The 11,658-nt window shown below is 42.1% G+C and overlaps 1 protein-coding gene across 1 annotated transcript in view; it reads right to left on the bottom strand.

Annotated features, from left to right (window-relative positions):
* PTPRT (protein tyrosine phosphatase receptor type T) overlaps positions 1-11,658 on the bottom strand; it is a 557,720-nt gene that overhangs the window by 263,259 nt on the left and 282,803 nt on the right. The window contains exon 7 of the mRNA XM_042783611.1: positions 11,280-11,316. Coding sequence (XP_042639545.1) covers positions 11,280-11,316 — 37 coding nt within the window. The remainder of the gene's footprint in view (positions 1-11,279; positions 11,317-11,658) is intronic.

An 11,658-nucleotide genomic window follows, 5' to 3' on the forward strand; every position in this document is an offset into this window, starting at 1 on the left:
ACAGCCTCCTAATTGCTCTTCCCTTCTGCAGCCCTGTCATTGCCTTAGTTCTGCTTCGCCCAGCCATTTTCTAAGATGCAACTAGGGTGACTTTTCTGAAAAAGGAAATCTACTTAGGCTTCTCCAAAGGCTTCCACAGTCTCAGGACAATGTTCATACTCTACAACCAGTAAAACAGTTGCTGTCGAGTCAATTCTGACACACACAACCTCGTATGTGTGAGAATAGAACTGTGTTTCATAGAGTTTTCTGTGACTGATCTTCCAGAAGAATATTGTCAGGTTTTACTTCAGAGCCAGGTCTGAGCAGTCTTAAACCGCCTAACATGTGGTTAGCAGCTGAGTGTGCTAACCATTTGCACCACACAGGGAGTCCTCACACTATATACACTATGGGGTTATACAGAACCCTTGGTGGCCTGGCTTTACTCACCATGTCAGCTTTGCCTCTGACCACACCTCACCTCATCTGGTTACACCAACATTGCAGTGATCCATTGTTCCTTTGCCTGGTCCCATTCAAGTTCAGAGGCATGCTCTTTTGCTTTCAATGATTTGCATATGCTACTACTTCCTTGGCTTGGAAGATCTCCAATGTCTTATTCTCCAACATTGTTCAACTAGATAATCGCTGCTCTTCTTTCATGTCTCAGGAAACACATGCTCCAAGAAAGTGTACCCTAAGTTCATTTAAATTTCCCTTCTCTATGTTCCTGTAGCTTCCTGAATTTACCTTCATCATAGCCCTTATTATACTGTATTGATATAATGTACCTATTTGTTGGCTCACCCACTACTACTTGTTGAGTGTTTATTATGAGCCAGGTATTACACTAAGCCTTTTATATAAATTAGCTCATTAAATTCTTACATTAGCCCCACGAAGTAAGTAGTATTGTTATTATTGTTATATATGTGGAGAAACTGAGATGCAGAGCAGTCTAATACCTTCTCCAGCCTGAAGGAAAAGTCTGTCCAAATTCAGAGGTGATGTTCCTGGTAGCATAGTGGCTAAGGCACTTGACTGCTAACCAGAAGGCTGGCGGTTCAAACCCACCAGCCACTCCCTGGAAGGAAGATGGGGCAATCTACTTCCGTAGTGATACTGCCTTGGAAACCCAAGGAGGGGTCGCTATGAGTCGGGTCTGACTCGAAGGCACATAACAACAATAACAACAACAACAGGGAATGAGGGGCCACATATTAACAGTAAGTTGCATTCAGTCACTGCTCATTGCAAACTTAATGAATAAATAAAAGTCTAGTTCAGAATTTTCCACTTAATAGCTATGTCAATGTGGAAAATTAAATACATTTTGGAGTTTCAGTTTCTCCATCTATAAAATGGGGATAAAATAAGTATTTAAGGACATTTTTATAAGGATTAAATGGAAAACAGTTAAGGCCTTAATTTGGTGCCCAGGCCCAGAGGAAATGTCTCCCCATCCTACTATCCAGGTCTATATTCCACGCTTTGCTTAGCAATAATGCTAAGATATCAGGTGTAGGAATAGAGGGATAGTTGGACAGGTGTGGGGATTGGAAGTTTTCCTAATGGGTGGAGCAACTGAAGAGAAGTGATGAATCCCAGGTCTCAGCAGGATACAAAGGGAAGTAAAAATAGGAAAAAGTCTGAGAGAGATAGTGCTAGAGATGACTGGTGTTCACCTTTGTCTGCTCCATCTCTCCTTCTTAGGCACACAGATGACTTCTAGACAACTTACAGTTGGGCTGTCACGTGACTAGTTCTTCCCAAGGACGTGTAAGTGGAAGCAACATGAGTCATTTCCAAGTGAGGTATTTAAGGTGCAGTTTACCATCTCCATGCTTTCTCTTCCCTTGGGTGGGGTCCTGGTCCTTTGAGGCCACATATATTCTAGATGACATGGCAACAAATAATCCTTTGTGGCATTAGGCTACCAAGATGTGGGTATTTGTTCATTGTTGCAGCAAAGCCTATCCTATCCTGACTAACCCAGCTGGGGAAAGATAGAGATCCCTTGCATTCTCCTCTATCACTTGGTTCCCCACCATATGGATTCTTTGATGGAGGACTCATGCCTCCTCCTCTTCAAAGCTTCAAGGCCCTGTTCAGTGTATTTATGTATATTAGCCAATAATGAAAATACTGAGACCATGCAAAGAGATCAAAATGCTGAGTGCCTCATACTTCCTTTTGGACTTTTATTCCTCTTTTAAAGCAACTAGCATTGAGTGCAGATGGATGCTGATGGGTTAAAGATGGCACTGGAGCAGACAACCTTGATGATAAACTAATATCTTGCTTTATTAGCTTCAATATGTTCTGGAAGAGAAGGGAACCAAGGGTTCCCTGGGCCACCTCATCTTCTTCTCCCATATCTTAGGACTTAGGTAGGACACTCCTGAAAAAAGGCTAAAGGCTTATCACACTCTAAAGATTTTATTATCAATTACTACTTGAAAGGAGTCATAGGAAGGGATTATCAAATAGAAGACAGTGACCCTAAAGTGGTCCCTGGACTCTCATTCAGTTTACAGTTTTGGTAAGATTCAAAACGGTACCATGAAAATGCCATACGCTTTGGAGTCAGATCTGAGTTATCATTGTGACGGACCTTGAGTTCCTTATTTAATCCTTCTGAACATACATACTTCTCATTTATTGACTGTCTTATTATCTAACATTTCACATTTACAGCAATGGTAAAAAAATCTGCTTTCCAATTATTTTGTGCATTAATGATGTATATCTGGAAGGACATTGACAGAGAACTTCCAGAAATGAAGGAGACATGGAATGAGGGATATCATAGCTGATGTCAGATGGATCTTGACTGAAAGCAAAGAATGATGTTTACTTATGTATTATTGAGTATGCAAAGACATTCAGTTATATGGATCATAACAAATTGTGGATAACATTGAGAAGAATGGGAATGCCAGAACACTTAATTGTACTCATGAGGAACCTATATAGAGAGCAGGAGGCTGTCGTTCAAACAGAGTAAGGGGATACTGCATGGCTTAAAATCAAGTCAGGGTTGTATCCTTTCACTATACTTATTCAATCTGTATGCTGAGCAAATAATCCAAGAAGCTGGACTATGTGAAGAAGAACATGGCATCAGGATGGGAGGAAGGCTCATTAACAACCTGAGATATGCAGACGACACAACTTTCCTTGCTGAAAGTGAGGATGACTTGGAGCATTTACTGATGAAGATTAAAGACTACAATCTAGAGCATGCATTACACTTCAATATAAAGAAAACAAAAGTCTTCACAACTGGACCTATTAGCAGCATCACGATAAATGGAGAAAAGATTGAAGTTGTCAAAGAATTCACATTGCTTGGTTCTACAATCAGTGCCAAAGAAAGCAGCAGCCAGGACATCAGACAACATTTAGCACTGGGCAAATCAGCTGCAAAGGACCTCTTTCAAGTGCTGAAGAGCAAAGATATCTCTTGAAGACTAAGATGTGCCTAACCCAAGCCATGGTATTTTCAATTGCCTCATATGCATGTGAGAGCTGGACAATGAATAAGGAAGACCCAAGAAGAGTGGATGCTTTTGAGTTGTGGTGTTGGAGAAGAATGCTTAGAGTACCATGGACTGCTAAAAGGACTAACAAATCTGTCCTGGAAGAAGTTCAGCCAGGGTGTTCCTTGGAAGCTGGCTGGCACAAGCCCAGGCCATGTTTCGTTCTGTTGTAAATAGGTTGCTAAGAGTCAGAGATGACTCAACGGCACATATCTGGCAGTAACAAACACTGAGATGCAAGGCAAAATAACGTTAGCTTGGCTGGGCCATAATTCTCACATTCGTAGTTTGGTAGTTAGGTAAAGATGTAATGATGTAACTTGGCAGTTATGTAATGATGTAGTCATCCTCCATTTAGTGTGTTGATGTGGTCATCCTCCATTTTCACATAATGCTGATTTTCATATAATGACCTAGTCTTTGGACCTTAACCATGTTCATAACTGAGGACTGGGTGTATTTCCTCATTTCTTCAGTAAGGGTAATAATGATGCTTCCATTTATTTCATTTTTAATGGACACCAAGCTTTCCTTGCATCATCTCATTATAACTTCTGTCAAAAGAGCCCTATGATTGACACATAGTAGTTGGTTAATTTTTGCCAGTCTCTTTCTTCCCCCTACTGCAATATTCCACTAAGATCCCATCAGGGATGTCTCTAATGATTTCTCCAATGAAATATTCAATAATTATCTTCATTTCTAACTCTTATCTCCAGCCTACTCAAATTCCTTGACCCCTGATTTTAAGAAGGCCTCCCTTTTCCCTGGTAAATGCAACTGTTTTGGGGCATGAGATATGAGATAATTAATTTCAAATCTTGAATGGATCTTGAGTAGCTAATTCTCATTTTTAGGTTGGAGGGATAGATTGGGACTCCCCAGAGACATGCTTGAAGAACAAGAGCTGGACTTGGATTTGTTTTCTTGGATTCTATCACGCTAGCTTTTGTCTTCTTAAATTGAGTGCGGAGAAGGTGTAGGTGCGTGTATGTGGGAGGGGGTTTGGTTCAGCAAAGCTGGAGAGTCAGGGATACAGGAAGGACAAAGATAAGAGAGATGTGGTAGCTGTTCTAGCAAGAAAAATATTAAATAAAGGATTGGGATATACAAAGGTCATCTTTAGGCTATTTTATGATATACTTATGATATTTAATCCTCTTCTTCCATCTTATCACAAAGCCTTTAGGAAAAATCTATACTATCCATTTGACAGGATAGGACCCAGAAGACACTAGGTAAGAGCAGAGGGGGCCAAGGGTAAAGGCAACCTTGTTACATTCATGTTATTCTCAGGATGTCCAGCCTGGAAAATTTACTTCATTGGAGGAATAGCACTGCCCTCCCCAACCCCAAACATACACCCCAGGCTTTCCCCTCTGAAAGTCTAGTGGGGTTTCCAAGAACTTTCCAATATGTTAGCTCATTTATAATCTTGCCTCCTAAAAGTGACATTTCATTATGGTCTCTACCCACAAGCTAGATTTGGGCAGTCTAAATCCCTTCTGAAATTACTGAGAAGATGATGGGGATAAAATAGAACAAACAGCCAGCTAATAAAGTAAAAGACTAGCAAATGGATTTTTGTTGTTGTTGTTGTGTGCCATCAAGTCAATTCCTACTCATAGTGACACTACAGATCAGAGTAGAACTTCCCCATAGGGTTTCCAAGGTTGTAATCTTTATAGAAGCAGATTGCCACTTCTTTCTCCTACAGAGTGGCCGCTGGGTTCAAACCATCAACCTTTCAGTTAGTAGCCAAGAGATTAACTGCTGTACAACCAGGGCTCCTTAGCAGATAGATTAGTAGAATCCTATACACCATGCATAAAAATGTATTATTTCTCTGTAGGGTCTCATTTAGACATAATGACCTTGAATGAAAAAGTCAAGTGTTGAAAGCTGAGATCAGCATTGTTCCTGTTCCCACTTACTTTCTGTCTTTTGAATCTAAACTGAGTCAATTGGACAAACAGCTCATTTGTAGAACTGTGTGAGAAGGAACTAAATTAAGTCTATAGTTTTCAGCTTTAGAGAATATCAAGGAGAAGACATGTGCTCAGTAGGTCCAGGTCTCCTGATCTTACACCAGAGACCCAGAAGGACAAGGAGAAGGAAAGGTGCTCAAGTTGTTTATCATGTAATATATTGTTGACTTTCTCCATGCATTTTCTGAAATATCAGGGGAAATAATTAATGATCCCAGGTTTAAAAGTGAAGTGATGGGCTTATAGTAGTTAAGTGACTTGTCCAAAGTTAAACAGTTAAGTTTTGGATGCAGGAATTGAATCCAGGTGTCTGATTACCCATTATTTCATTCAAACTCTCAAAGAAGCTTTATATGGGACAGAATCTTCCATATTAAATTGGATCAGTGGTGTAGGAGAGGAGGAACAGGCAATGGACATTTCCTATCCAACAGCAGATAATTCCTACACCACCTGTTATTCAGTGGGTAAAGAAGCCATGGATGAATCACTTTCCCCCCCTTTCAGGTCCCAAGTCTTGGCATCTGTAAAATGAGGGCATCTCACTGGCTATTTAATGCATCTAGCAGTCCATGCTGGGGTGAGAATCCATTACAAAGAGAGGAAAGACAAATGCTGGATGAGATGCTTCACCTTCATATTTACGGACCATTACCCATGCCTCTTGCCTATTGCCAGTGGGACAGTGGGTTTAGCCCATCACTACTGGGCCACATGAAACTACTGGTGACACTGGCCCCTTCTCTCACACTTCATTATTCTACACTTCAACTTTCAACACCTACTCCAAGGGGGTTGTTTTAATAGGATCGTTACAGAGTGTTTACTAGATTAAAACTGTGGCTGTCTTCTGCAAAGCAACTCTGCAAATGGCTTTATGGGTTTTCGAATTTATTTTGTCTCAATGACTCAGCTCAGTTTGCAAATCAAATCAAAGCTGATTTTTCTAACTGCCACTCGGGTGCACCCAGCGGGAGCCTCCAGAACCAGCTGTGTTCCCTTGGCGGCTGGCGCCAGAGATGGAAGTGCTGCTGCTGCTGGCAACCAGAGCATTCCCAACAGGAGGAAGACAGACAAACATGTGCCTACCTAACCCTAACTGAGGGTACGGGCAGATCAGAGGAAGAAAGTTTTATTTTCTGGAAGGTAAAAATGAAGATATGATCTATGTGACTTCAAAGATGGGTGGGCAGAAATGATGGGGAGTCAATTTACATTCAAGATACTGATGCTTTTTCCAACCAAAATGTCCAAAGGTAGGAGGCACCTCTAGGGGGAGTAGTAAGGCCCTTGTCAGAGCAGGTATGCAAGCAGGAACTGGCTGGCCTTTCCATTAACAGGGATCATACAGCTGACCCGCTGTGGGTTTAGCCCATTACTACTGGGCCACGTGAAACTATTGGTGACACTGGCCCCTTCTCTCACACTTCATTATACTAGACTTCAACTTTCAACACCTACTCCAAGGGGGTTATTTTAATAGGATCATTACAGAGTGTTTACTAGACACTTCTACCACTTTTACTCTGACCCTTTTAGGGAACAGTGCTGACATGCATATTCAGCTTACACTGGACAAAAGGAGGCCATGGAAGAATGATCTGTTAGCCATCCATCCATCCATCCATCCATCCATGGTTCATTTAACATATATTCATTGAAATCCAATGAATGCTAGAATTTGAGGATACACAGAGTTCAAAATAGGCATAATCCTTGCACTAAAGTCACTTAGAGTCTAGCAGGGAGATAAATACTAAATATTCAGACAAATTAAAACATATATATTTGTAAGTTGTAAAGCACACTAGGAAAAAAAGTAGAGGGTATAACAAGAGACAAAGAGTTAGGGATATACATGAATTGCAGATCGGGATAGGTCTTTCTGAGGAAGTACGTTTTCAGTTGCAGTCTGTATATCTGGTAGGGAGACACATGTGGCAGTCAGAACATTCCCAATAGAGGGGAAGGATGAGCAAAGACCCTGAAGTTGGAAAGAACTTGACATGTTTGAAGAATTAAAAAAAGACCCATGTGCTGGAATATAGAGAATAAGGGGATAGAAGCCTGGATGAGGCTAGGGGAAAACGGAGGGACCAGATCATGCAGGCCAATCTGGTGTGAGCAGAGCCTGTGTGCAAGATGGAGTAGCAAAGTGAACCCATGCATACATGTGGCGAGGCAGCAGGGAAAATTAGACAAGGCAAACAGTGGGTTAGGGGACTTGAGTAGAACTGGGCATTGGTTCTTGAAGAGGGCTTTATCAGCAGACCATTAGTGGTAGGTGTGTTCAAAAGCATTTCATGAATGGGTAGATGAGATCCTGAGTGAGACACTCACTGCAGTGTGATGCTGACTCCAAAGACAATTACTCATCAGCAAATACTTACTGAGTGCCAGCTTTGTGTTAGGAACTTCCTGTGATGGCAAAATCTGATTGTGAAACTAGTGGCTAGTTAAGACAAAGTAAGGAGTCCCTGGGTAGTGGAAATGGTTAGCATGCTTGACTGCTAACTAGAAGGTTGGAGGTTCGAGTCTACCTTGAGCACCTTGGAAGAAAGGCCTGGTGAGTTACATTTCAAAAATCAGCCATTGAAAATAGTGAATACACATGGGGTCACCATGAGTCAGGGTTGACATGACGACAATTGGTTATAAGACAAAGTGGTTCCTGAGCCATAGCTCTTCCCAGAGGGCAGTGGTGGGGCCTGCTCCCAGGAGGCCTGGCCCTATCCTTTCTCCAGGACCAAGATTGGAATAGCAGCTGCTGCTCCACCACCATGGAAACCGTGTGAAAATGGTCTTGCTGCCACACACCCAGAATCTGATGTGCCAGGGTATACCCAATGAGTTCACCTACATAGGGTACCTTATACAGAACATTTAAGCTCAGCTCCCTGGCCTGAGGCAGTCTCTGACTGGAACAGGAGCCAAATTTGGATCATACAGCTCTTCAGAATACACACAGGGTGACCACAGAAACTGGCTTGAGTCTCTAGGGACAGGACTCACCCAAGAGCCCTGTCCTTGATGCTGCATACATGATCACACCCCAGGAGCTGGATGCCAGGTGGCAGCCCATGGAGGAGATAACATGACGGCAAAGAGGTGGAGGAGTTTGGAGAGGAGCTGAACGTCTGTGGAATTTGGGAGTTTATATACCCCCATGCCTGTGCGGTTCCATATCATGGCTTCCTCTGGTTAAACAAAAGGAATACTGTTTTTGCCAAACCGTCAAAGAGGTAAACTTGATCCAGGTAGTCAAAAGGGGATGAGAAAGATGAAATATTGATTCCTGGCCTTAAATGCTTGATAGGAACTCTTCATGGGTGACACATGACTTCAGGCAGGCTTTGCCTTTAATCTCCAAGGCTAGTGCGTGGCACAGAGTAGACACTGATCAAACACAGGTTTCCTTCCCTTTGGCCAATTTCTGCATTCACCAAGCATCCTTTTCCTCTAAGGGTGTGCTGAGAGGGCTAACTCCTGAACTGTGCTAGATTGGCGTTATGGATTATCCAGCTGTCTGCCCCATTCACAGGTGCTGCTGGAATCTCCTATCTCCAGGCCAAGGTGATGGGCCTCACTGAACTGGAAAAGCACAAATATGGATGGGTGGAATCTCCAGTGGCCTGGGCCCTCAGCGCCCTGCCTGGGTCTGTCCAGCTGTACATTCATAGTCGTCATGCACTCAAGCCCTTTCCCATGCCCACACGCATCCTTGCTCATTCAGAAACTCCACCTGAAGAAAGCCTGTGACCTCCATGTCAAATAAGAGGAGGATTCTTGTCCTAAAGTCAATTAGAGGGCTGTTCTGCTCCAGTGCTTTCAATAGCACTGCAAGGCCCCTGCAGATCAGCAATGCAACTCTGGAGAGACCTAGCTCAATGGGCCTCTATGCCTGTGAGGACTGTGGGTCCTGAAATGCCAAGAAAATATAGTGTAGTCCCTTCCACTATCCCCATGTGCACCCATTGCCTGTCAGGACACTTGTTCCCAATTTCTGATTCAGATGAGATGAGATCCACCAAACTACAGTTTAGGTGGGCTTATGTCCCAGAGGGTGTCCCTAGATGCCCAAGTTCCCCGTGGAGGGCAGAGCAATCATATTAACTTATCCCTGTCTAGAGGTCAAAAGCCAGACTGGAGTCATGGTGAAGAAGGTATCAGTGGAAGTGTCCACACTATGAAGTGTCCCTTCCCTCTCCCTGCTATCAGTCTAAGTGGATACTGCAATCACCCAGCTGTCCTGCTTGCTGTCCAGAGCTTGGTGCTACCCAATTGATGGCGTTCTTCCTTCTAGATTATCTGTTTTCTTCAGTGGAAAAGTCTGTGAAGGTCTGTGATTTGTGTCACTTTTGTTTGCAGGCCATCAATCCTTCTTCCCTCACAAAGAGTATTTTATCTCTTTCCTTCCAGTAGCCTGAGTTCCTGAGAGGGAATAAATGAGGGACATGCCCACCATGCATGACTTATGTGAAACCAGGGTGGGTTCTTAGTCATCATGAGCCCTTGGTGTTTTCGTCTTCTTCCTCCTCCTGTGGTTTCCCTTTGGTGCCTACATATTGACGTGATTCTTTTCCGTTACAGAAGTTACATGTGATAAAGTCTTGGTGCATATTATCTTTCTCCATCTCCCATAGGTGTATGTTTTCCTGTGTGTCTCTTCATGTGTGTGTGTGTGTGTGTGTGTATTCACATACTTAGGTAATTGCCTTTGTCCATGAAGGAGCTATGGTGGCATAGTGGGTAAGACATTTGGCTGCCAACCAGAAGGTCAGTGGTTCAAGCCCACCAACTACTCATGGGAGGAAGATGAGGCAATCTACTTCCACAAAATTTTGCAGCCTTGGAAACCCAATGGGGGTCACTATGACTCGGAATTGACAAAATGGCAGTGGGCTATTTTGTGTGTGTGTGTGATAATTTATATTTATGATTATATGTCTACTATATTTATAATTTTAAGCTCCTCACTGGAAGCAAACTATGAAATTATGTATGCTGTTAATAAATGCAGGGAACAGAATAGAATCTCCCAGTTTTGGTGAGTATATGTGGAGTAGCTGTGAAATAAATTCTGTAACAAAAAGATAAACCTGATTTCTGACCATTCAACCTTGTAATAGGTTAAATGATAACAAACCAGTCATTGATTTCTTTTTTAAAAGAGTAATAGGCATAAACATGTACCAATTGAAAGAGCCAGGCAATTCAATTATAATTAGGAAAACAAAAGTGATGAGCCTGAACAATGCTGCCTTAGTTTTTGGGATAAGTGTTGAAATGCCAACTACATAACAATGTAGTGTTTGTTTTCTCATTATTAAAAGCACCAGCACTAATCACTTCACTTTTGAAAGCCATGTACCAATTGAGTAAAGTACAAAACCCAGAAGATGGGTCTAATGGACATACTTAAAGAAAAATACACACATAAACATAGACTCAAGTACACTGAAAATATATAGAAGAAAATCTGAGCAAATTTTACCTTCATCATTGCACTGATTACTGTACTACTCTGTCCTCCCATCCATCCATCTATCTATCGATCCATCCAACAAATATGTTTTGAGCTCTTACTATATGCTTCAGGCACTGTGCTGTGAATCTGTATCCGAGGTTTTTGGTTTAGATACAAATGACTGCAGTGAAAATAACAATTCATCAATGTTGTTTTTAGTCATCGTTGTCTAAACTTTCCCTATGTGCTTAGAGAGAAATACTTATATGGCTGAAGACAGACAAAGATATGCCAACATACCTTTGGTAGCCAGACGGACACAGTTGATTTTGGTCTCCTGTGAACAATAAAAATGAGACTCCAGTTAATTAGTTGTAGGTTTGGTTTGTTATATAAAGTACATTTTTTCTTTTTCATATATATGCAAAGGAAAAGACAAATTTTAAATTATAATTATAATTAAATATATATAGCACTGCAAGGCCCCCGCAGATCAGCAATGCAACTCTGGAGAGACCCAGCTCGATAGGCCTCTATGCCTGTGAGGACTGTGGGTCCTGAAATGCCAAGAAAATATAGTGTAGTCCCTTCCACTATCCCCATGTGCACCCATTGCCTGTCAGACACTTGTTCCCAATTCTCAATTCAGATGAGATGAGATCCACCAAACTACACTTTA

Source organism: Orycteropus afer, unplaced genomic scaffold (genome assembly GCF_000298275.1).
Source record: "Orycteropus afer afer isolate SDZICR_OR568_19922 unplaced genomic scaffold, OryAfe1.0 scaffold00020, whole genome shotgun sequence".
Lineage (NCBI taxonomy): Eukaryota > Metazoa > Chordata > Mammalia > Tubulidentata > Orycteropodidae > Orycteropus > Orycteropus afer.